Source organism: Phoxinus phoxinus (genome assembly GCF_949152265.1).
Source record: "Phoxinus phoxinus genome assembly, chromosome: 4".
Lineage (NCBI taxonomy): Eukaryota > Metazoa > Chordata > Actinopteri > Cypriniformes > Leuciscidae > Phoxinus > Phoxinus phoxinus.
The window spans coordinates 30,563,288-30,589,369 of record NC_136879.1 but is presented as its reverse complement, the minus strand read 5'-3'; the positions used below and the strand labels follow the sequence as shown (position 1 = coordinate 30,589,369).

Sequence of the window (26,082 nt, the reverse complement as noted above, 5' to 3'; positions counted from 1 at the left end):
CAAATGGAATACGAATACAGGTCTGCTGCTTTTATCATTAAAAATAGCTTTAGACTTAGTCAATAGTAGAGTGAAATGTTAGTGTTAATGCCATTTTTCTGTAAGAGAACACCATATCCCTTAAAGTGTTAGTTCACCAAAAAATTTAAATTGTCATTAATTACTCACGCTCATGTTGTTCCACGTCCCACAAGACTTTCCATTCGTCTCCATAACAAAAATTAAGATATTTTTGAGGAAATCGGAGAGATTTCTGTCCCTCCATTGACATCTTACGCAACTACCAATTTCAAGGTTCAGAAAGGTATACAGACATAAATGTAATCCATGTGACTCCAGTGGTTTAACCTCAAATTTATGAAATAAATGTGCACAAATGTTTTGTGTGAAGAAAAAAAAAATACACATCTTTTCTCACAAAATATAGATCGCTGACACGATCACAAGAGCGCCACAATGCATGCGTGCTGCTGACCCAGCAGGGCGAGAATGCATGGGTGAGAACAAGCCACTGTGATCCTCGTGTGAATGTATCAAAATATTGTGGCAAAAGACAATTTGTTTTTTTTTCTACACACAAAGCATTTGCATCGCTTTTTTGGGGGGGTTAAACCAATGAAAATACATAGATTACACCGTGTTCTAACTACACGCAACACACGATAAAAGGTATATTTTCCATGTCAATCTGAGTTTTTGTCCTAACCAGTGACGATTCTATTTTAGAAACGGTTTCTATTTTTCTGCGACATTGCAGCTGGAACACTACAAAAAAAAACCTGTCAACTCATTGTGAACAAACAAGTGTATTCTATGACAAAGATTGTTTCAGTCACACAGTTGTTTAAATGGTGTAATATTTATTAATTTGATTATGTACTTATCAATTTCATTGTGACTGCTGTGCCAAGAGAACCTGTCCACACACTGTTCTGATTGGCTGTGGTTTTTAATTGTTTTTGTCACTTTACATGGTCACGACGCATTTGGTGTGGACAGAAAAACAGCTTGTTGCTAGAATCTTATCGCATCTGGTTAGGACACCATGTTACTTTAATGATGTGGTAGTTGCGTAAGCTGTCAACAGAGGAAGAGAAAGCTCTCAGATTTCATAAAAAAAAATCTTCATTTTTGTTCTGAAGATGAACTAAAGTCTTGCAGGGTTGGAACATCAGGAGGGCGAGTAATAAATGACTATTTTAATTTTGGAGTGAACAACTTCCGTGAAAAACTTTCCTTCTTCGGTATGTTCAGTTAAAGGTCCATTTTGAGATTTGACAAAAGCTTAAAGGGATAGTTCACTTTAAAATTAAATTTTGGTATGTTTTAGCTTACCTGAAGTGCATCCAAGATGTAGGTGTCTTTGTCTCTGCAGTAGTTTCAATTTTGATATTTTTAGGTCAAACCGTTCTTGTCTGTCAGTCATATAATGCAGGGATATAGGCACTGTCTCCAAAAGCATGCAGAGAAAAGTCCAAATTAAAAAATGCCCCATCGTAAGTGCACATTGATGGCCTAAGACACGAAACAAGCGGTTTGTGTGATAAAACGAACAGTATTTATATCGTTTTTATCTCTTTTACACAACGACGTCCAGGCGATCTGTTTACTTAGTCTGCGTAAGCGCCGGAAGGCGAAGTGATCTCTTGCGCGTGGACGTCACTCATTGTTTACACCAGAACCTATGCACAGAACAGAGATTGTAGGTAGGACGGCTAATATAAATGGTAGTAGTTTGCACTTATCCGGGATGTTTAAACCGATGTAAAAAAAATACATTTACGCAAGCTCGCGCGAACTCATCCGGGAGATCACTTCCGGAGCTTTACGGCGCTTATGCAGACTACGTAAACAGATCGCCTGGACGTGGTTGTGTAAAAGAGATAAAAACGATATAAATACTGTTCGTTTTATCACACAAACCGCTTGTTTCGTGTCTTAGGCCATCAATGTGCACTTACGATGGGGAATTTTTTAATTTGGACTTTTCTCTGCATGCTTTTGGAGACAGTGCCTATATACCTGCATTATATGACTGACAGACAAGAATGGTTTGACCTAAAAATATCAAAATTGAAACTACTGCGGAGACAAAGACACCTACATCTTGGATGCACTTCAGGTAAGCTAAAACACACCAAAATGTAATTTCAAAGTAAACTATCCGTTTAAACTTTACATGGATTTTCAGTTGTTCATACAGGAACTTCAGCAGTCTTGGAGGAATGTGTAGATGTTTGGTTTCCTTCATCTCAGCCTTTTTGACCTTCATTCAGGATTTCTGCACAGGAGAGTTGCATATGAAGAAAAAAAAAATATGTTTTTAGCTACACACGAAATTAAATGAAGGAAATTGAACTACAAAGTATCATGCAGACCAGGTTGAGGTTGAAAAATAATCGTACAGTATTTTACGTTCGTTAAATGATCAACTGCCATCCCTAATTCTTTCAAATTCAAACACTGTATTAAATGCTAAGACTTCTGTTTCCAGTGGACTCCAATTGCATGTTATGTTAGCTTGTCTGCTCAACTATACCTTATATGTTTCATTATTTTCAATTATAAACAGTAACACAACAACATGCTCTATAAATAATTTCATTAAAAATGTGTTGCTTACCTTTATGAACTCCAGGATAAGTGCCATTTTGTAGCTCACTGCCTCAATAGGGTAGGAGATGTGGTCAATAATAACTTATTGAATGACAGCAATCCTGAAAGCCCATCACCTTAAACAAATAAGATATTACAAAATGAAAAAACTTACACGACCACTTCAGAAAACCGCTCCAAAAACAGTTGTTTAAATCTTCCTTAAACGCTTTTCTACTGACCTATAAGCGTAAAAATCTTTGAAGGGGCTATTCAGCAACCAACTTTTTCTATAAACATTTTTCCTCAGACTTTAAATTTAAATGTGTTTTGCCAATATTGAGTACTCATAATGATTAATAATAATAAAATACTAATAAAACAAAATACAAACCCATAAGGAGCATGCAGGGTGGTGCTTGGGATGCACAGTAACTTACATCAGGAAAGTCCTGTCAATAGATAAGAAAACAACAGAAACTATGAAACAAACTATAATAAAGTATAATAGCAGTCATGTTAAATGTAAATTATTCTTTCAAGGTCATTATTAGGAGTTTAAAGTCATATGTGTCGTGTGTGTATAATGTCTGTGTGTCGTCTAAAACAAAAACAAGACAATAAAAAGTCTAACGTAAACATAACGTTAACATTAACGTAACGTTACCTCATTTGGAAGAAAACGTGGTGTTTTCCTTTATCCAGCTGTACTGCATCTTCACACAGTCTTCACGTTGTATCTTCATGCCTTTTAAATCAAGTCTTAAATGGCCTTTCTTTTTCTCGACGATTTTATCTGGTAGCTTTTGTTTGAAGCCATTAAACTGCTCCAAAAACACGAGTTAACGTTACTGCACTTCATCCTGGTTAACGGGTGCGCTCGGCACGAAATAAACCGCATCACCGACCAAATAAAAGCCAATAAACCAGTTACAACTAGGACACTATAACACATACAACAAGGGGAACTTCCACGAGTGTGAAATAAATATTTCAATGTGTGACGATAAGCATAAAATGATAAACGCGACGGCTCCGACATTCATTTGCCTAACAAGCCGGGTGGCAACCAAATAACATTACGTAAACAGCTTATTTGACTCTTAGCTAAATATAATTTTCGGTTTTTACCACAGAAGTGTCAGAATAACTTCCACACATCCGAAATCCGACTTTATAAAGCAACTTTGGCCGCGGTCATCTCCGTGTGTAATGGCGCTTGCGTCTCAAACTTTTCGCGCCGATCAGGTTCTAGTTCCCACAATGCAACGCGTAATTCAAAATACGGGTAAAAGTCCTGTAAAAGACAAATACGGAAAATTCCTTCAAATTAATATGGTACATTGTACCGTATTTTTACGGAATTTTTTTACAGTGTAGGGCTGTCGAGTTACTGATGTTATGAGGTGTTAGTGCACCTCGCTCATATAATTTTTTTATTGCAGAACTTATTGCATACAAGATCAGGGAAAGATACGATGGTTGTATCTTTAACAATGAACAAGAACGGCTCTTTTGGCTCTTTTTAAATATTTAGTCAGTTTTAAAGGGTAACTAAACCCCTGGTCAGAGCCTGACTCCACCCACTGGCAATATTTGAAAAATGCTGGAAAAGTGGGCAGAGCCCAACGGACGAACCTAGGGCGGGGCTGAGCGGGGGGGCGTGTACCTGAGACCCGCAGTGACGGAGTGATTGACAGCTGCTGTCAGACTCGCTAAAATGGAGAGTGACTGGAGTGACGCAAGTAGTTTTGCAACAGAGCGGTCATTTGAAGTCGAGGACTTTTCTCCCCCATCTTCACCTGAAGTGGAGGAGGGTGAATTGTCTGTGGACACAGGGCCAGAGCCATATCAATTCGAGCCGCTGGCTCAAACTGCGGTTTTAACACTCGCATCGCGATCGGCATCCGACGATGCTAGCGAAGCAGCCGCGCGAGGGAGAACGGGGCCAGTGTCTGAGTGGTAAAATATTAGCATTAAGGCTAATGTTCATAACAAATGCTAACGGAACTATCAAACTTTTAAAACCCATGCATTTAACGTTAGGTTAATTTTGCTATGATGTAGTGTTAATAATTAAGCGAAAAACAAGTCTCCCTCTACAATTACAAATGATTCTGTCTCAACAGGTGCACCTGTGGGCACTGCAGCTCACTGTCCCTGGTAGAGAATGTCTGTTGTAGGGAGATACCCAAGGTATAGCTATGAAATATGACAAGACCAGAGTGTTAAGTCCAGTTAATTAATTTAATAAGTACTATACACAAAACCAGGGTTCATACAGATAAATAGGTAAACAGAAATAAACAAAATAAAAGGTACAAAATAAAGTGCAGCAGATGCAATGACTGTGGAAACTTTAACCATTGAAATGTTACTATGACAAAGATATCACATTCAAACAGATTTTCCACCTCATGAATATGATTGACCTGAAGAATGAAAGCTGTATCATATACTTGGATATTTACAATATCACTCATAGCCATGCAAAATGGTTCTAAAGCTTCAGCCTATCTGATAAAGATATAATTGTGTGTGAAAAGATTGCTTTATCAATACAATTAAACACTAATTTCACATATATTGTCTTTCAATAATTTAGGTTCATAAATCATAAATATCAAGTCAAATTCAAGTACTTCAAGCATTTTAAGCACCTTGTACGAACCCTGAAAAAACACACAACCTCCACATACCAAATATTAAATAAATCATCCTAACAAAGTAGTAATAAACGTTCTCATGTTGTAGGTAGTACACAGGTGTGACCAGATTGGCGGAGTGGGCTGTGTAACAGCACACCCAGGCTTTGAGCCAGTAGCACTAAACCCCTATGTGTTACAAGCGGTATATGGCACTTACGTCCAGTTATATGGTGAGATGGAAGAGACAGTTACAAACAGGTTAGTTCCAGGAAGAAAGGTTAAATTTTATATAAATAAATATAAAAAATAAATGTATATAACAAATATGCATCCTCCACTTCAACATACATGTGCACCACCTGTCTTTCAGCGCTTATAGACATCTTGCATATCGCAATGTCGTTAGGTGGTGTTGGGGGTACCTTGGCCAACACGTTCGGGTGGTCATACCTTCGTGCGTTGTAACGCGGATCAGGGAAGAGTTTCCTGAAGAAGGACCATACAGAGGTTTCCTTCCCCCACTGCATTTTTGAATATTTTTTAAACTTTTTTTTATAATATAAAAATGAATTATATAGAAGCATTTTTAACTAAAGTTACACAATACACAATAAAACATTTTTTAAATCAGCTACAGAACTCAAAATTAATATGTGCCAACCTATTTCTGCCCTCTATAGTCAAAATTTGAATCAGTAGCGCTTACACACTGGACTCCCACCAAAAAAATAAAATAAAGTGCAAACCATTTTTCTTGAATGTTGTAGATGACAGACAGGTGTGTCCAAGCTGGCAGAATTGGATAAAACTAGGGATGCACCGAAATTTTGGTCGCCGAAAATTGCATTATCGGTTTTTTGGGCCGAAATAAAAAAGCCAGCCAAAAATGTCAACCGAAAATTAATGTCAACCGCGCCCCTCCCATCCGAGATATCCGCCTATCTATATCTGATTTATCTTATATTGGATGCATCCCTTGAATTAGCGCTGTAGTGCGCGTGATCAGCTTCAGCGCACGCAGCTCAAACAGCACTGCACTACTTATAAAGAATTAGGGAGGACTGTCATATTACATAACATTATAAAGAGAACAATATTGTAATAAAACATTGTGCATTATTTGAGTTTAGTTGCCGTGTCACGTTGCTCAAGGAAGAGCGCGTCCACAACATGATCATTCTGAACGAATGGCACGTAACTTAGTTCAAGTTCACTTTCGCATGATTTTGTGCAGAAATAATTTGTAATATTCACACATTCTGCATCTGAGGCGGCGCTGGTGACACGTTGTATTAATAGCCTAGTAGTAATTATATTTGATTATTAAATAATTAATTTAATTAAATTATCAATCACATCGAAAGATTTCGAAAGATTTTACAATCCTACTAGCCCTTTATTTAGATTAAAAACCACTCTCATTCATTTGGTGAGGAACATCGTGTTTTGAGCAGGATTTGCGGTTTCGGTTTTCGGCCAAGTGCATCCTAAATTTTCGGTATCGGTTTCGGCCCAGAATTTTCATTCCGGTGCATCACTAGGTATAACCTCATGTGTTTTTAAAGAACCTTGACTTGTGTCTGCTCACTGCCTCCTCCTTGTCGGGCCTAATAAACTGAGCACACAGTTTTTCTGGTACAGCCATTTGTCCAGAGAAGTCCAGGTACGGCTGAGGGTCTTCCACCACATGGTGGAACAGCAGCTCCATTAATTTGTCAATGTAGCCTTCAGAAAGAGAATTATTATAATATATATCATATATTTTTTTGTTTTTAGTAAGAGAACCCAGACGAATAGAAGTTACCTGTGGTAGGATTGCTCTTCAGAGCTCTCACTGTGAATTCGCCATGCTTAAATTTTGGGAAAACTATAGAGTATCGCAGATCACCAGCTGCAGTGGATGCCTGTAATCTGCCTGCATTTTCATTGTAATGCATCGCAGCAAGCTGTAGTCTGAAAGGAAAAAAATACATGAATCAATATTATAATGAAACAATCTCTAACATGACTTAAGATAACTATAATAAGTTAATTATAATAATAAGTTAATTATAATAAGTTAAATGTGTTTTTACAGGTTACAACATTGTAGTGTTTTTAGTAAGCAGCACTAAATGTGTGCTTTATCTTGTTAAACATTATCTTGTTTACCTGCACAACATTCCTTTGAAGGAGAACACCACATTTTTGGCTGAGAACTTCAGAATGAGGCTGTGGAAACACTCGATTCCAGAGGTGTGGTATTCTGGACTAATTTTGTGCATGTCTTTGAGAAGACGTGGTGACAACAAAATTGCTGTGAATTTTTCACATGCTGCTGTGCCTAAACAAAATATATAAAAGTTGTTAATACAACAGTTGATGACAGTGTGGCCAGAATGCTTTTAATTATTTCACGTTAACACAATACATTTCTCAATACGGTTTTATAATTTGGATTAAGTTTGACTTATTGCAATGTTGGAGATAGTTCAATATAAATCTAGAGAGTAACGTGACTACAAAATAAAATACATTAGCATTACAGCTTATCTGTACTTACTTGGTTTGAGCCAGTGTCTTGTCTGATCACCAACCAGCGGCTCGTGGAGACAAGAAGGAAACAGGGTGTTTTCGTGGCTGTGGATGTTCTGAATGTGGTTTGCTACAGAGATCCACTTGGCCACTACCTCCTCCCCAGATGTTGATGTGGTCGCAGACCAATAAAGGTGATTGACCACACTCTTTCTCCACAGCCCCACGTCCTGCAGCCCCTTACCCTTACTAAGGGCATCCATTTTTTTACCAAGCCCTGAACACAAAGAATAATAAAAACAATTAAGGTGGTGGACTTACATTCAGTATAGGATATGATAAAAATCAGTTTGCGACAAATCAACCTTTTTGTGGCATCTTAAAAAGTTTAAAGTTTACTTTCTGCAATCTTCCCGTATAATTGTCTACCACTTTAACTGACAATTTTTCTGTTAGAAATACTGGTTCTGTTTTCGTTCAATTGAAAATACTAACCTTTTCCCATATGCCAAGGGTCGAAGAAGTGTCTTATGTCCTTTTTTTGCTCCCTCATAAACTTTTGTACGCCTGTGTGACGGTCAGTCACCAAAGACTGGACGACAACACCTCTTTCCTCGAGAAGAGACAGGCTTCTTTCAAAGCCCTCCTTCTCCATCCGTTGGCTGTTTCCAACTTCATTGCTCTGCAAACACAAACAAATACTTTAGATCAATGCACAGTATATAGTAATTCACATAACAAAATGTTTTCATTGTGTAGTTTACCTGGACAAGTTGGATGTCTATGACCCTATTGGCTTTGAGGTCCATCATGGTGTAGCTGCCATATTTTGCTGAATGTCCTACAATTTAGTTATTTGCACTTCAGTCAACAAAGCCTGACAGCAGTCTATATTATATAATTAATGAGTTATTTATTACCAGGTGAATCAGCTCTCATGTCCCCACCAAGAGTCACAGCCCCAACAGCAATGGTATTTTCAATAATGTCATCCTGCTCAATCTTCCACTGCCAGTTTATGGTTGGGATAAGGAGCTTGGCCTGATGCTTGTGGAAGCACGGCTCAGAGATCCCCTGGATTTTGAAGGCATCCAAGAACTAAAGAAAAAAAAACATCTTCATGTAATGTCCTGAGGGGTGTGCAAACATGACAGCGCTATGTTATTATCTCACCTTCGATATCTGGCAAAATGATGAGCCGGTGAACAGAACAGCTGCACAGAGCTGTAGGTTTCCCGCTGGTATATTGTTTACCATTGGCTGGCTCGACCAATCACTGGAGTACTCGCAGTAAGCACAGTGCTGTTTGACACGGAGAAGTGTCCCAATGGTTGTTTGTGAAACAACCAAACTCCGGGTGCAGACAGGGCATCTTCTAAAAAGCTCCAGCAGTTTATCCTCATAAACGATGTACTTAGTCACTTTGTGGGGTAGTACTTCATTGGAGACTCTGTAAAAGTAAAAACAAATTTAAATAAAAGCATAAATAATCATAATTTGGTTTAGGTAATGTGTATGTATCTGCGCGTATTCACAAAATAGTGGTGTAAACACAAAACCTCTGTGTGTGCTCGATTTTAAGATTTGCTGTTGTGTTGCTTTTTAAGAAATAGCCAAACTAAAAAAATGTAAATGGCTAAATTAGAACTGTAAAATATAACTGAAAAACCTAACAGGACTAAATGCATTACCTTGTACAGTTCATGGTGCTCTCACTTCCATCTTGATGGTAGCTGGAGTCATCAGTGGACACCTCACATCTCTTCCTCTTTATTGGTGTAGAGGTTGCCCCGGGACACTCTGTGAAAGGCTCCATCAGTGTGCCTGTGTCACACGACACACTCCTGTTAGGCATTCTGGCCTGGGTGGCTGCACAAATAAATAATAGATTTATTATCTAGCAGCGAAAATACAAAACAAAATTATATAAGCTTGACTATATGATGAAACATACAAACGCTCCATAGAATTCAAAAATCACCTTTGCTTCTCCTCATGGGCTTCACGTTAGCCTGCACACCTGCAGATCTGGAGCTGACTGGTTCAGTCTGGCACCCAATTTCTCTGGTCATTTTATGCTAAAAAAAAACCCCCATAATAATTGTGTTACAATTAGTCTTATATTCAGTCATTTTGAGATAATTTTTTTCCAGGATTATTATTACTATTACGTTCAGTATATTTTTAATTGCTATAATCAGCAAAACGCGCCGGCGCGTTTGTCGATACCAGAGGATTAACTTTAGCCTAACGTTAATAGGAAGCAACATAAATTGTGATTAAACATATATGCTCACTCACATCATGACGCCGCTGCGGTGCTGGAGTCCGTGCGGGAAGAGCAGCGTTTGGCACTGCGTCGCTTTTCAGCGCGAGCTGTGTGGAGAAGCCCATCTCCACCTCCATTGCGTTGGAGAAGCAATCCCGCGTAAAATGCAGATTGCACACTCGAGCGATAGGCGGGAATTCACGGTCTTCCAGGCCAAGTGCATGCAACCACTGGCGCCTAATTTCCAGGTCTGGTGGAAAGTTATGCAGTCCAGCAGTGCTGTTGCAACCGGCAACACTACACCTACGTACCATCCTAACCACTATACTAAATACAGATAAAGCTAATGCTAAAAATCTACGCTATCCTAACTGATGCAATACTATGCTACTAACTAACTATGCTTCTAACAATACCAACAACACTAACAACTATGCTAATTAACTACCTAGGCTACTCGAATTAATCTAAATAACTTTATAAATGCTATGCTAACTAGATGCTAAAATACGCTATCCTGATCGTTTTCAATACTCGTAATTCCAATTTCCAACTCCTGACTCGCTACAGTGGTTTTGACGGAAGCAGATGCTTTTATACCAGGGGCTGCCAGGGGCGTGGTGAGCTCGCAGCGTCAGAGAGTACCCTACGTCAGAGAGTACCCTTACTTCAGGAGATTCCGTTTAACCTGAAGAGGGCAGCACTCAGACGTTTTTACACCATATATTTGAAAATTAAAACACTTTATACTCAAATGTTAAAAAAAGTACTCGAATCAATGAACAGCATTTATGAAGCTCCATTCTTACAGATCATTAACTAAAAAAAGTTGGTTTAGTGTTTAGTTACCCTTTAAGAAGCCAGCTTGGGGGCATCTCAGTGTCAGGGTTTGGGGTTGAGGAGATGAAGCGAGGACTCAATTGCAGGAGAATGGGTTTTATTAATAATAAGAATAAACAAAACACAAACAAAAATTACCCCGAGGGGGAAAACAAGACAGACTTGACTCAACTTGACTTGACTTCGACAGCAGGGAAACACACAGTGTACATATGACGACGAAACAGCACAGGACTGTAAACACAAGGAGATTAAATAGGGAGAACAAACAAAGGAGGTAACGAGAGAGGACAGGTGGGGCAAATCAATCAGGTAACGAGGGAGGACAGGTGGAGCAAATAAATCAATAATCAGGTAACAAGAGGGAAGGGGCTAGACAATTAACTGGAGAGCACATGGCACAAAAGAAACATACATGACAAGCCATGTGCTCACACCAAACACGACTAGAACACAAGCACATGGCCAGTAAAACAAATCACAAGCCATGTGCTCACACAAAACGAGACAACATGAAAGCACACAGCTAGTGTAAAACACAAGCTGCGTGCTACACAGTACAGGACAAGACATGAAAGCACATGAAACAAGGCACACAGACAAGACAACATAGGAGTGTCAGGGCTCTGTCACAAAACCAAGAAATAGACCAGACAGAAGTGACAGAACCCTGACACTCAGTTTATCCTGGAAATAATCACTGGGAGGAATGATGAGGTGAGATTTGTAGTCAAATAATTGAAACTATATATCACACACCAATATCTGAGTTTGAATTATTCTGAAATATTGATTATTACCTCATTTGTCATGTGTGGACTATATTCCATAGGGTTGCACAATATCCCTCTGCTTAGAAAGTGACATCACTATTTTGGATTTACCTTTAGTACAAAGTGTGTGTATGTGTAAAGCTATGTTGACTTATGTTATTCATACAATACTGTACCTACTCACAAATAAACATCAAAAATAAAGATTGTGGCACTTAGATCCTGCTTTATCTCTGCTGCAACCCAGTGTGACAAGTTAACCCCAAAATGAAAATTCTCTCATCATTTACTCACTCTACTGTCATCACTGATGGATATGACTTTCTTTCTTCAGATAAACACAAATGACTTCCTAAATTAAAAAAAAAAAAAAAGTCAATCTCTGTGAGTCTAATGCAAGAGAATGAGCACCGCTCGGTTGAATGAATTCACTTCATTGTCCCCACAGGGGAAATTTGTGTTGGACTCAAGGGGCCTTATTTTAACGATCTAAGCACAAGCATAGGCGTGTCTGAATCCACTTTTGCTAGTTTAACAACGGGAGAATGGTCAGCGCACCCGGCGCATTGTCAAAAAAGGGTTGTCCCTATTCCCTTAATGAGTAATGGGTGTGTTTTGGCTATAACGTGCAATAAACCAATCAGAGTCTCATCTCCCATTCCCTTTAAAAGCCAGTTGTGCTGGCGCCATGGCGGATTCGCTGTTTATAGTGTAACGTGTTCAAAATGCTGTTCTGTTAGAAATAAGGATGCTTGTATGTTAGTGTTTTACTTTATTCATGTTATGTGAGTCAATGTAATTTGTTGCTCAAGTTCTATAGGGAACAAGGCTCCGCCCCTTGGGGGAAGTCAGGGGAAAACTGGGAAGTGAGAGGAGAAGAGTGCCTCGCTGGTTCAAGTGCGGTTCTCTGTTAAGTCGGGTGTGTACGGCGTGGGCTGTGGCCGACAACAGCCTTTAATAAACACCCTTGGTTATGTAAAACTGTCTCGTCCTTGCCTGAAACGCTACAATATGGTGGAATTTACAAGCGGAAAAAACTGAACACTTCTCTAGCGAGGAAACGGATCTGCTCGTGCGCGAGGTTAAAGCGTGCGAGTAGACCATGTAGCCCTACAAGACAAAGTGTACGTCTGTTGTGGACCCGCCTATAGGCACATATTACTAACGCGCTCTTTAAATAACAAAAAGAATATTGCGCCATTGACTTTAGACAGTCTATTTCAGTTGGCTCAAAATAGCAACATGCAAACAAGGTGCCTGAACACACCTCGTTTTCAGATCAGCACGCACATGGGCGCACAAATGGGCACAAATGCATTTGCTATTTAAACAACGTGGCGCATGATAACTGCGTCGGGCTGAAACCAGCAAAAAACACTTGCTTCGTGCCTGGCATCACATTGCGCCGGGTGTATGATAGGGCCCTATTGGCTGATACCGAGTAGACCTCAATACATAAACTGTATCTGTATGCCTCACTGTGGGGAAGAGAATGTGATTATTCTTTTGTGAAAGGCATCAAGCTTGACTTAAACATTATTTTCCTAACTTTGTAAAACAATACATGGACAATATATATAGGCCTACTATACTCTCTTATACGGTCTATGAATATATATAATCTTCTCAGAGCGCCGCTCGTCAAAATAAAAGTCCGGAGCGCCGTCAAAATAAAGGTCCCGCTTCCAACACATCGGCCAATCAGAAAAACGTATCGGCCAATGCCGATATTTAAAAAGTGCCAAATGTCGCCCGATCGACCACTGGAGAGAAGTGGCTTCTTTGCTGCCCTTCTTAACACCAGGTCGTTGTCCAAAAGTCTCGGCCTCGCTGTGTGTGCAGATGTACTCGAAACCACCTGCTGCCAATGTTGAGCAGTTCTGCACGGGTGGCGACACGATTCCCTAGCTGATTCCTCGGGAGGAGAAGGTCCTGGCATTTGCTGGACACTCTGGGACGTCCTAAAGCCTTCTTCACTGCACCCGAACCTCTCGATCATCTGGTAAATGGTTCTTTCTGGTGCAAAATTCTTTGTATTTCCTTACATGTGAGACCATTTTGATGCAAAGATGATGGCTGCACATCTTTCTTTGGAAGAAACCATTTCTAACACAAAAACACAGTTAGTAAAATGATGTTAGCTTTTGTGCCAGGGCCAAAAAAAGTGAAGTTTGGGGTTTTGTGATAAAGCTTTTCGCAAATATGTAAAATGCATCTGATTACATCTGATGCCTCATAATCAGGGTCCTCCTCAACATTATTGTCTATTTCACACACATCACTGTCACTGTCAAAGAGCATAGAGAGAGAGCTCACAGAGCAAAGAGAAATGGTTTATAAGCCTTCTGTGGAAGATTTCATAGATTTTCCCCTCCCCCACGGCAGAAAATATCAACGTTCTTGCAAGAAATAGGTTTCCCCTTCCCTGGAAATATTTAATTGGCACTGGAAATATCTCATTTTAAATAAATTAAGATTCCCCCTCCACTATATCGTGTGAGCTATCAGTGGTTCTCGCAATACTTCAGGTAGGCCTATGGTTATGTTAGGTCAGGGCCCTAAAGCAGAGGGAAGATTTTTGAAGATCATAAAATCTCAAGTTATAATGACCTCAATAACATCCAAAACAACCAAGACAAATGTGTGTAAAATTTTGATATTTATTTTATAGATGTTTCATAATGCAAAATGAGCCTGGTGTCAAATTGACTCAAAAGAACACAGATGCTACAAAATGTCTACAGGATATTGAAAACACATCATCATGTTAATTTTATGTTTACCCAGTTGTCCCCGTTAAATTAGAAGTCATTAAATATGAAGCAAAACATTTTTGTTACTCGTCATATATTTAGAGACGTTAAACACTGAATGGGTTAGATCCCAAAGGTAATAGGAGGGTTAATATTAAAACAAAAAAAAATCAAAATGTATATATTTTAAACAGTCAGCTTCAACAATGAATCACCTTGCTAACTGAAGGTACAGCATGTGTTCATTAAATGCTAGTCAAAAATGTCCACCCTGTCGTTGTCCACCCTGTCACCAAGCCTTCCATGACAAAGACGTGGTACATGACATTATAGAATACGCCTAAAATTCAAGATTTGAGGGCAAAAAATGCCCCTGCATGGGGTTTTGTCTTGTATTTACATATGAAGTAGTTAAGCAATCACACAAGCAAAAGTGCAGTTTCCCCAATATCTGCTTGATTGGATGATATTAATTTTAAACAACAGTTCAATAAACAATAAGTTAATATTGCTGTGTAATACATTCTAAACACAATAGTGTCAATATTGTCTGTTTTTGCTCTATTTCGCCAACAAAAACACTTATATTAAAATAAGTATTTATTTATAAGTAAAAATACCGAACAAAGCCACAGCGGAACTGTTGTGCATCTCCGAGCAACACACAGCGATGTTAAGTTACTGAATGAATTTGTTCGGTATTTAATGAATCAAGTGAGTGGTTTTGGTTTCTGTCAGGTTGTAATCATTACAATATTTAGGGTATCATATAAGGGTTTCTTGTTGTTCCTGTTGACTCTGATGTTCCTGATCTCTTCACCCTGTCATATTGTTGTCCACCCTATATGTTGTCCACCCTGTCATCTTCATCTTTTATGAAAATAAGCTAATTATTTTAACAAATTAGCAAAACCTTTTGTGAAATTTCTTTATAAAGAAATTAGTCCAGTTAGTATTGTTTGAAAGTTTGACCAGATATATTTGTTGTAAGATGTTATTTAAAAAAAGAAAGTGAAACTATCACATATTTTATAGGGAAACAAATATTTTGCGGTAATTTCATTATTATCAAAATATAATAATCCCATTAACTAAAATGCATGGTTGAGAAAGGGACTAAATTTCTTTCTGAAAATCAAAATTTTATAATCACTATGCGATTAAAATGTATTTACTCTACTTTGATTTTGTCCATGACATATTTTGTGGTTTGCCCGTACATTGTCTGCTTGCAGGTAATTTATAAAAATTGCTGGAGCTTGACCAACATGCGTTTCTAACAATACAACAAATATGAAGTTAGGCTAAATGGAAAATCTCAGCTTTTTATTTTGGAAATTGTGAAGTCTCAAAGGCCCTCTATGGTGATAATTGAGTCTTCTAATGGTGCATTACATTTATAATGCATGATGTTGGAACACATGCAAGGCACACTGATGGACTGTGATAGCTGAGGTTCTTTTAAGAAGACAGGATGTGGTTCAAATGTAAAGGGATCCTACTCGTAAAAACAATCAGAAAGATTGGGGTGTATTCATAATGGTTACTGTTTATTCTTTTTTTCTTCTCCTTTCTGAGTAATAGACAGTAATATGTAATGCAATTGACTGCATCCGGAAATGCATTCCTCGCCCCAGCACACACACACAAAATAATGCTATAAAGCCCTATGAAATCACATTACTATCGATTTCGCTCATTTGAACCCTGCCCACAATGTTAGATGTTTCTCTCAATCTCAAATAACTGATATAAGGATTATTCATCCAAAGCGCAAATATTTTCAAGAAACAATGTTCAAAGGTAAGAGCTTTAGAATAATTTCTGTTATGAATCTTTTAGTCTTCAACCTGTTGAACCTGTGAACATTTTGAACAGAAAAACTGTCTATGAAAACAACTCAACTATACCAGTTTTCTGTGTATGTCAACAGAGGACTTTGATGTGGTCCTCTTTAATAATTGTTAAGTTATAGTTGTGTCATGTGATTTTGCAGACAAAATAATAAATATTACAAAAGTTTGTTTTTTATTGTCTTCCACAGAGAGCCATTTGCATATTGAAGTGATTATCGCTGTCCTCCTGTTCCCGGGTAAGAACCAGATAGAATCACATCTCACTCTTTAAATAGTGCAGCAAATGTATCAGATACATTTTAAAAATGTTCACATCAATACTAAAAATCAAGGGTGAAATTTTGCGACAAATCAAAAGTTATATGCGATGTGTTTTCTTGAAATAGTTTTGGTGTGAACCTTTTGCAGCATATATGCCAGCAAGTGTCCTTATTGTGATTTGATCTGTGATATTGTGAAGTCTTCAAGATTCAAGTTTTTTTTAAATCACCCATTATCACTGTAAAAAAAATATTTTCATTATTTGTAATCACAACTTTTTATCTTTTGTCAAATCAACTTAGATCATTAATGTAGTTCAGATAACACAATATTTTGAGTTTCTATTGATTAAACCAATCTCCTTCACTGCATTAACTCAATTGACCGTTCGCAAAAGCCACGCCCCTTAGTTATTGTTACTACGCCCGTCAAACAATTGAGAACCAGACACATGGCTGGGTTGCGCTCCATACATTAAGTGATTGGTTTTGGAGTAATGCAGCAGACATATCCTCCAGGGCACGACAGAAAGTATAGACAGAATAGCGCACGGGAGCACATGCACAAAACAGTTTTGTAAAATTATATATCAATTATTTTTATTTGATCATTTTACAAAACTGTTTTGCGCATGTGCTCCCACCGCCGCGCGCGCTATTTCAGTCACAACACTGCAATCAGAGGACGCGCTGAAACAATAGGTTACTGTCGTAACCCCGGTTCTCTGAAACATCGAGTGGAGAGATCCACCTATGGGAAGGGCATCCGTACCTGACCTCTGCAGAAGCATCCAATTGCACCAAGTCTGGCTAGACAGACAGAAGCGCGCAGCCAATGCCAGGTAAGGCCCCGCCCCCTTACCTAGTGGCATATAACGCCTGCAAGCGCTGCTATTCTCCAGTAAGTATATTCGCTTCTCGTGCGGCAAGCGGGGCAAAGCTGGTGGATCTCTCCACTCGATGTTTCAGAGAACCGGGGTTACGACAGTAACCTATTGTTCTCTTTCATCATCTCGTGTTCGAGATCCACCTATGGGAGAGACATGGACAGCTCCCCGATTGCCCAATACACTCACAGTGAGGTTCTGAAAGCCAGAGAAGGACGGTCGCCCCAGGGGGGCGGTGCCAGACACGTCCCATAATCATGAACCTGCAATCCTGACGCACACACATAACTGCTGTGCACATGCAGGACATGAAACATGTATGTGGTAATAACCCCAGCAACACCAATGTGCATATAAACACCCAGGAAGGATTGGAAATACGTGCTTGGTGAGAGGAATGTGCATGGCCAGCCGGCCCATTCACTCCTTATTCGTTACTTCCAACGGGGTTACAGGGAAGGGCTAAGAAGACCCCACCCCTAAAACCGAATGTGCTACCGAAATTCTGGTGACATCCAGCCGGTAGTAACGCACAAAGGTATGAGGAGAAGCCCAACTGGCAGCGGAGCAGATGTCCTGCAGTGACACTCCCCTAAACAAAGCCCAAGAGGCGGCTAAGCCCCTTGTGGAATGAGCTCTGATGCCCCCTGGGGGCTGCACTCCTTTTGATTCATAAGCCACAGCTATAGCATTCACAAGCCAATGTGAGAGGCGTTGCTTAGATATGGGACTCCCTTTGTGAGGGGGCGCCCATGAAATAAAGAGCTGGTCGCTCTTCCGGAACGCACTGGTCCTGGTCATATATGTCTGTAAAGCACGGACAGGACACAGAGCATTTAGCCTCTGATCCTCCGGGGAGGAAAACGGTGGAGGGTGAAAAGCGGAGAGCTCCAACACCTCCGAAGTGAACGCAGGGAAGCACTTCGGCATGAAGGCCGGATTAGGCTTAAGGGAAACCTTATCTCCACTAAGAGAGAATTTAGTGCACGAGGGATGAACCGAGAGTGCATGTAGCTCACTGACACGTTTAGCTGATGCCAAGACCAAGAGCAAAGCTGTCTTGAAGGACAGCAGCTTAAGGGAAATACTTCCCAGAGGCTCAAAAGGATGTTGAGACAGAGCCTCCAGCACCATGGAGAGGTCCCACTCAGGAACAGTTCTCCTGACGACTGGCAAAGAGCGACGGGCACCCTTCATAAATCTGCGGATTAGAGGATGCTGCCCGACTGTTGAGCCCTCAAAGCCCACATGACAGGCCGAAATCGCAGCCAGGTAGACCTTAATGGTGGAAAAAGACCTCCCTTTTTCCATGAGGTCTTGAAGGAAACACAAAATATCAGGAACTGAGCACTGATAAGATGTGAGACCACGCCCATCACACCACCCTTCGAACACTTGCCACTTACAGCCATATAAGGACCGTGTAGAAACGGCTCTGGCATTCTGTATAGTGGCAATCACACGCGGCGAAAGCCCCAGTGCGCTTAGGTTCGTCCTCTCACGGGCCAGGCCCAGAGAGCCACCCTGTCCGGGTGTGGGTGGTAAATCTCCCCGTTCGCTTGGGACAATAGGTCCGTGCGTGGGGGGAGGCGCCACGGCTCGGCATACAACAGAGGGATTATCTCCGCCAGCCACGGTGCCTTGGGCCACCTGGGTGCTATCAGAATGAGAGACAGGCTCTGCTCTCTCACCCTGGCCAGTGTTGGAATTATCAAGCACAGGGGAGGAAAAGCATACAGCAGCACTCTGGGCCATGGGTGGGCCAGTGCATCTACCCCGAGGGGTGCGTCCACGTCCTTTAGCGAGAAGAACATAGGACAATGGTAGTTTTCGCGCGAGGCGAATAGATCTACGGTTGCCTGTCCGAATCTCATCCATAACATATCCACTATCTGGGGGTGAAGGCGCCAATCTCCGTAGATTGGATTTCCCCTTGATAGAAGATCCGCACCTCTGTTCAGAATGCCCGGAACATGAGTCGCGCGTAACGACAGGAAAACCCGTCTGCTCCACACCAAAAGCTTGTAAGCTAGAGCGTGAAGTTTCGACGAGCGCACGCCGCCCTGACGGTTGATATAAGCCACAGCCGTGGTATTGTCGCAGCGTACGAGAACATGATGTCCCTGCAGGCGAGGCAGAAAATGATTCAGAGCTTTCCAAATGGTCAACAGCTCTAAATAATTTATGTGCGCTGAACATAGTCTGCTCGGCCACAGACCGTTCACCGTTCTGCCCTCCTGGGTGGCACCCCAGCCTGTTAAGGACGCATCTGTCGTCACAACTTTCCGCATCATAACCGTCCCCAGAGGGGTTCCCTGTGCGTAAAAGTCTGCGCTCTTCCAGTGTCGCACGGCTGCCGAGCAGGCGCGCGTCACTATTACAGAGCGGCAAAGATCGCGAATCGGGCTGAAATGTAGTGACAAAACCCATTTCATGAACGCTCTCATTCTCAGGAGTCCCAGTGGCACAACTTGGATGGATGAAGCCATAAGACCCTGCAGCCTGAGACATGTGCGATATTGCACTCTCGCCCCCTCTCTGAACTGCGATAGACAGTTCATTAGAGAGAGAACGCGTTCTTGAGAGAGACGCGCTCGCATGGAGACTGAGTTCAACTCCAAGCCCAGGAAAATGACATTCTGACTGGGTGTAAAATTGCTCTTGCTCACATTCACTCTGAACCCGAGAGATGTGATGTGCGCGAGCACACGGCAGGTGTCCTGCAACACTTTCTCCTTCGATTCGGCTATTATGAGCCAATCGTCTATGTATGTCAGAATCCTCAGACCAGACATTCTCATGGGTGCTAAACCCGCCTCCGCACACAGACAAAAACTGCGAGGACTTAGACTGAGTCCAAATGGCAGAACTGTGAATTCGTAACATGTGCCTTGGTAGGCGAAACGAAGAAACTTCCTGTGTGGCGGATAAATGCTTATATGGAAGAAAGCATCTTTCAGGTCTACCGATGTGAACCAGTCGTTCTGTTTTATGGCGCGGGCGAGCGAGCCATGAGTTAGCATTCTGAAATTGTATTTCCTCAAATGTTTGTTCAACACACGAAGGTCCAAGACCTTCTTTGGGACCAGGAAATAACGAGAATAAAATCCCTGATTCATCAGACTGGGGGGCACCACCTGAATAGCTTCCTTGTTTAGGAGGGAGGATATTTCCTCTTTCAGAATGTGTGAAGCGTTCTCTTCCGTGTGTGAAGAGAGAACGCCGTTGAAATGCGGGGGTTTCATTGCAAACTGCAATCTGTAGCCCTGCATTATAGTGCGCATCACCCACTCGGGAGCCGAAACCGCTTGCCAAGCCCGTTCGTGACTCGCGAGTGTTCCCACCTGAGCCGCAGCGGAGCTGTGTAAGCCCAGCTGACTCATTTGTGATGCAATGGCGCCATCTAGTGGATGAACTAGGGGCGGCATGCCGGGGTTTAGAAAGATGTTCTCTCTCTCAGGGAGATGAATTCTCTCTGCGGAGAGAGATCCTCTCTCCGTAACGAATTCATTTGATTCGTTTGTTTTAATGTGTTTTTTGTTTTTTTGTGTGTTTTGTGTTGGGGGAACACTGGGGCCGAAGCCTTTAATAATTCGGTGAGGGGAAGTGAGTGTGTGCGGTGTGGTGACACTGCTTTGTGACTTTTCCTCACAACAGACCCCTCGAACGTGAGGGGGGAACACACGTTCAACAAACACATGGGCTGGGCAGCCTCGCGAGAGACCCTGCGTCTTTTGGACAGGGGTTCTTGGACATGAAGAGAGTCCAAAGGGCTCGTAGCCCGTGAAAGTGGACTCGATGCCCCCACCGGCCGAACATCAGGCAGGCCGCTTGCGTTTCGAGTCGGTGGGGGTAGGGTTAGATGGTCTTCCAGCCGCGGCCGCGGTGGGAGTAGATTTTCCCCAGTGCTTAGCAGGCGGTGGGTTATTCTGCCGTGGGGCGGGGGGTCTGTTGCGGGGCCTTTCCTTGCCCTGGTGGAAATGTCGTCCCATGGCAGGTGGGTTAGGCAAACGCGCAGGGGGTGCCTGGCGTGGGGCCGCCTTCCTAGGAAGGCATAACTTGAAGGCCTCATCCTCCTTCTTTTTGTCGTCACACCGTTGTTGCATCAATGCGACGGCGGGGCCGAAGAGAGCCCGGCCGGGCTCCACCGATGCGCCCGCGATGCGCCGCTTCTCACTGTCAGGAAGGCCCGACAGGTTAAGCCAGAGCGCGCGCTCTCCCACCACAGAAAGCGCCATAGAGCGCCCGCAGGCTTGGACGGCCTGCCGAGCGTTACGGAGGACGAGGTTGTTCACCGTGAGGATCTCCTTCCACAAGGTTAGAGAAGGAGTTCCCTTTTCCAGCTGTTGCCCTAATTCGTCCAAAATCTCCGCCTGGTAAGCGGAGAGGAGTGAAGAGACGTTCAGGGCCCTGACAGCCAAGGCCGAGGATTTGTATGCGGCCTGGTGAACTGAGGCAGAAAAACGGTCCATCTTGTTGGGCAAGACCGGCTTCGGGGGAGCGAGCAGCCCTCCCTGAGCGGGGTTAAGGTGCCTGGCGATGGAAGGCTCGATAGCGGGGGGGTCACCCATACCATGAGCTGCCATGTCCTTCACCTCAAGACCCGTGAGACCGTGTTTGAAGTCGAGGGGGTCGCTCCAATTGTGCCTCATGTGCTTAGCGCACGCTGGAAGGACGGGGAAGAGTTGTTTTCTCGGACCGGGAGGGGGTCCCAGCACTTTCCCGTCGTAAATATCCCTCTCCTGGTCGGTGGCGCTCTGTGGAGCCGGCCATTCCATGTTGAGGCGAGCGGCCGCTCGCTCACAAACTTCCAGGAGGATGGACTGAGGCAAGGCCGTGTGGGCGCTAGCCTGGGGAAAGCCAGAGGGCGGGATGGCCTCCTCGTCCTCTGAGACCCCAAGAAGGGCCGCGTCATCCTCATCGCCGGAACCGGCCGGTTCGTCGACGAGCGTGAGGTTGCCCGCGAAGATGTCCTCTTCGGGGAATGCGGGATTGGGCTGGTCAGCCCAAATGAGAGAGGCGGCGCCCCGGGAGTCCCCCGGTAGCGCGTCGTCGTCACCGTGTCCCCCATCCGAGTCAGAGAGGCCGAGCTCGGAGCACTGGGTCGCTGCAACTTTCAGACGACGTCGTAAAAGCTTCTTGGGCAGCATAAGGCAGTGACTGCAATTTTCCGGGTTCTCCAAGGCTTCTTGAGCGTGTTTAAGGCCCAAGCAGACCACGCAGAACGGGTGAAGGTCCTTAGCGGCGATGAGCGCACCACACGCGGCCGGGCAGGCCCGTGATAGGCTGTTCCCCGGAGAAGCGGAAGGTTTAGACAGCGACATTCCGGAGAAGAACTCGGAAAAATCCGTGGCGGGCAGCCGTGGAAGGAGGAGCAGGTGAAAAACGGCGAGAGCGCGGGCGGCTCCGAATGCAGAACACAGCAGAAAGGCTGAAAAAACGACTGTCACGTCTGACGGAGGCTGATCAGGCGATATGTCCTCCTGAAGACACGAAAGTGAGCAGCGTAATCCAACCGAACTGTGTCAGCGCAGAGATCGCGAGAAGCGAATGTCAACTGGAGAATAGCAGCGCTTGCAGGCGTTATATGCCACTAGGTAAGGGGGCGGGGCCTTACCTGGCATTGGCTGCGCGCTTCTGTCTGTCTAGCCAGACTTGGTGCAATTGGATGCTTCTGCAGAGGTCAGGTACGGATGCCCTTCCCATAGGTGGATCTCGAACACGAGATGATGAAAGAGAACCATCAACTCTCGACGCTGTTCTCTTCATTCATAACTCGTAGCCGACTGAGAAGGATATGTTTGTGTAAATAGTTGTGCAACTGCGCAAACTTTGTTTTGAAGTTTAATGTTTGAGTTCCAGAGAAATTTGTGACTGTGTACCTGTTCAACCACATCAAAGTTTCGTAATTAGTAAGTCCGTGCTTTTTCTCTTTTTCTCTCTCTTGTTTGCTGACTGATGAGGGGGCCGCAGTGCCATAGTGAAACGGTGTTTGTACATGTAGCCTATTTTTTAATAATAGTTGCAAGCAATCATAAAATACAGCAAGTTTTAAGCCCGTGCAGACCTCACTGCCATAGGCGCATCATTGCACTATCTTGCTGAAATCGGAATGTTTGACGGAGGTCCTTCTCCTTAGATACAGTTGCTGAGCTAGGATTGGACGAGAACCATTCGAGGGCAGGGTTTTGCGAACGGTCAATTGTTTCATTTCAATTAACTCTTTTTTAAGGCATCCAGGTAACTTTCTTTTTTAAGTTAAACCAACTATTTTTTTTACAGTGTAGCTATACACTTACATATTGTTTGTCATTAAAACATATTTCATCCATTTCTGGATAATTTTTCTTTCAAGGAATTATAACATATTATTTTGCTATCCAGAGATCACAATTTACTTCACTGCACATTCAAATCTACTTATGTAATACCTTATTATAAGTACATGAGACATTTTCTGTATTTTCTTTCTCAGCTGTCTATTCTCAAAATAAAGTAGATTATGGAGTACTCTCAGCATGTGTCTACAAAAACCATAGCCTACATTTGAAATGTTATTACCCAGCTTGTGACGACAACACACCCTTTAACTGCGACTTGTTTGATGTTGAAGAAAACAAAACAACGCTAATTGGCAGCTCAGACCGGGCAATGGTAAACAGCAATGTTGAATACTTAAATGCTACATCTGGAAAATGTCGACTCATTATCAAGGATCATGCCACCATTTACCATAACAAGAACAAGATTTACAAATGCTTTCTGTCACGAAGAACGAGTCAAGAAGAGAAGACACTGACTGTGGAATACAATGACAAAAGAAAAGGTTAGTGTCAGTTTAAAGGATTTGATCACAATGAAATTGACAGGAAAATAATGGTAAATATGCAAAAATATGTGAAAGATACAGATGACCTTATCATTAATTTCACAAAAAATGAATGAGGTTGGGGGAAACACTAAATTTGGAAAGATGGGCATTCTGTGACAAACTGAATGCTATATTCTTGCTAAATTGTTAACCTGCCAAAATACAGTTAAAAAGCTTGCTATAAAGATGATAATTTCTGCAAATTTAGGTAATGAAATGTGCTATATTTGTTGTTGTTTTTTAACCAGTGCATTATCCTCCACCCTTTAACAGATCATGCCTTCTTTTTACTTTCAGTGCGACCCAAGACCTGTCGCTCAGGTGGACCATTCCTACATGTCTCAAGATTGCTATTGTCAATGGCATTTCTTTTCTTCCAAGAAACATACTTGTAAAATCAAACGTTTTCCCCCACTCAAAACCTATACTCATAGAGTGGAATGTGCATACATTGTGGAATAGAATATAAATGACAAAATCACATAAACCATTAAATAGGAGATGATACTTAGGCCCCGTTTACACGATGGGAAAACGCAGATATTTCTCTGCGTTTTGGCCTGTCATTTACACGAAAACGCCGTTTTTATCCCAGAAAACGATTATTTCTAAAAACTCCGGCCAAAGTGGAGATTTCTGAAAACGCCGGTTATATGTTGTCGTGTCAACTGGGAGAAACGGGGTTTTAGGTTCTCTCTTGTCGATTCTGAGGATTCTGATTGGCTTGCATGGCTTTATCCTTCTCCCTACACTGCCGCCCATAGGTTTAGCATAGTTATAAAGGCGCTCGACGGCGTATTTATGCGGGTTGTGTGCACGATGTTATTATTGAAAACGGAGGGGGAGAAATATTCGTTTCTCTAAATACCCGGCTATGTGTAAATGTGGCCTAAAACTTATTAGGAACACGCAACCACTGAAGGGGTTTATCTGTTGAGTAGATATAACATACTAACTGCATTGTCCAAATTATGTGTGTTTATGTGTTTGGCCCTGGGTCTAAAACCACACTTTTCATGCTCTTTCTACTTTGATTTTTTTCTATTTTAACAATGCCCAACAACAGTGTATGCATGCATCATGAGACAATCTTGTGTGTTTTATTCTGAACGCAGTGAACATTTATATTACAATGTCATCATATCTCAAGTTATGTATTATGTTATGTTTAATAACAAGTCCTCACAGGTTTTACCTTTTATACCTACACTTAATGTTGTCACTTGTTCTTTTTAATAGTCAACTTATTTTCAGATCATCAATTATCAATATGAACCATGTGACTTTTCCCCATTAATTCTGTTAAAGTCCTCATGAAATCAAAATTGACCCTATTTACTTTGTGAGCACACATTACTGTCTTAGGGTAACCAAGAATTCATCCTTGCAAGTTAATACACAGAAAAACATTTTTTGTCGTGGTAATATTCAATCAAAATCTGAAAAGTTACTTCCGGTCTGGAGTGGCGTTCCTTTTCCTTTTGATGGCTTGGGTTTGAAAACCCTTAACCACAAAAATGTGGTTAAAATTCTGTCATCATTTACTTACCCTCAAGTTTTTCCAAACCTGTATGGATTTCTTTCTTCTGCTGAACACAAAAGAAGATATTTTGAAGAATATGGGTAACCAAACAGTTGATGGACCCGATTGACTTCCATAGTATTTCCCCTCATACTATTGAAGTCATTGTCAAAATATCTTCTTTTGTGTTCAACAGAAGGTAGCTTGAATGAAAATGGCACACAATAAAATAATATTCTGCTCACAAGTGATATTTACCTTGAATTTTCTTTGTTCTCTTTATGTTTCACATCA

General features: G+C 41.9%; 1 protein-coding gene and 2 long non-coding RNA genes across 3 annotated transcripts; 1 reads left to right on the top strand and 2 right to left on the bottom strand.

Annotated features, from left to right (window-relative positions):
- Positions 1–2,167: 2,167 nt before the first annotated feature.
- LOC306997400 lies at positions 2,168–3,960 on the bottom strand. Its single transcript, XR_013797367.1, has 4 exons — positions 3,263–3,960; positions 2,990–3,047; positions 2,624–2,732; positions 2,168–2,281 (listed from the first exon to the last, which is right to left on the bottom strand). It is a non-coding gene; the product is annotated as an uncharacterized lncRNA (long non-coding RNA).
- Positions 3,961–4,835: 875 nt separating this feature from the next.
- On the bottom strand, positions 4,836–10,869 carry LOC306996796 (uncharacterized protein). Its single transcript, XM_079609688.1, has 11 exons — positions 10,059–10,869; positions 9,739–9,835; positions 9,449–9,626; positions 8,931–9,207; positions 8,678–8,855; positions 8,522–8,598; positions 8,253–8,439; positions 7,786–8,034; positions 7,395–7,566; positions 7,048–7,196; positions 4,836–6,968 (listed from the first exon to the last, which is right to left on the bottom strand). Exons 1-11 carry the CDS (start codon positions 10,338–10,340, stop codon positions 6,793–6,795), a joined length of 2,022 nt encoding a protein of 673 aa, XP_079465814.1. The 5' UTR covers positions 10,341–10,869; the 3' UTR covers positions 4,836–6,792.
- Positions 10,870–13,452: 2,583 nt separating this feature from the next.
- On the top strand, positions 13,453–24,003 carry LOC306997592. The gene is made up of 3 exons (XR_013797394.1): positions 13,453–13,641; positions 16,437–16,484; positions 23,871–24,003. It is a non-coding gene; the product is annotated as an uncharacterized lncRNA (long non-coding RNA).
- Positions 24,004–26,082: the final 2,079 nt, after the last annotated feature.

Coding starts and splice junctions, on each gene's coding strand:
- LOC306996796 (XM_079609688.1), bottom strand. CDS start 10,340: ATGGTACGTAGGTGTAGTGTTGCCGGTTGCAACAGCACTGCTGGACTG. Junction 9,208..9,448: donor AGCACCATGAACTGTACAAG/GTAATGCATTTA, acceptor TTACTTTTACAG/AGTCTCCAATGAAGTACTAC. Junction 8,599..8,677: donor CATGAGAGCTGATTCACCTG/GTAATAAATAAC, acceptor ACTAAATTGTAG/GACATTCAGCAAAATATGGC.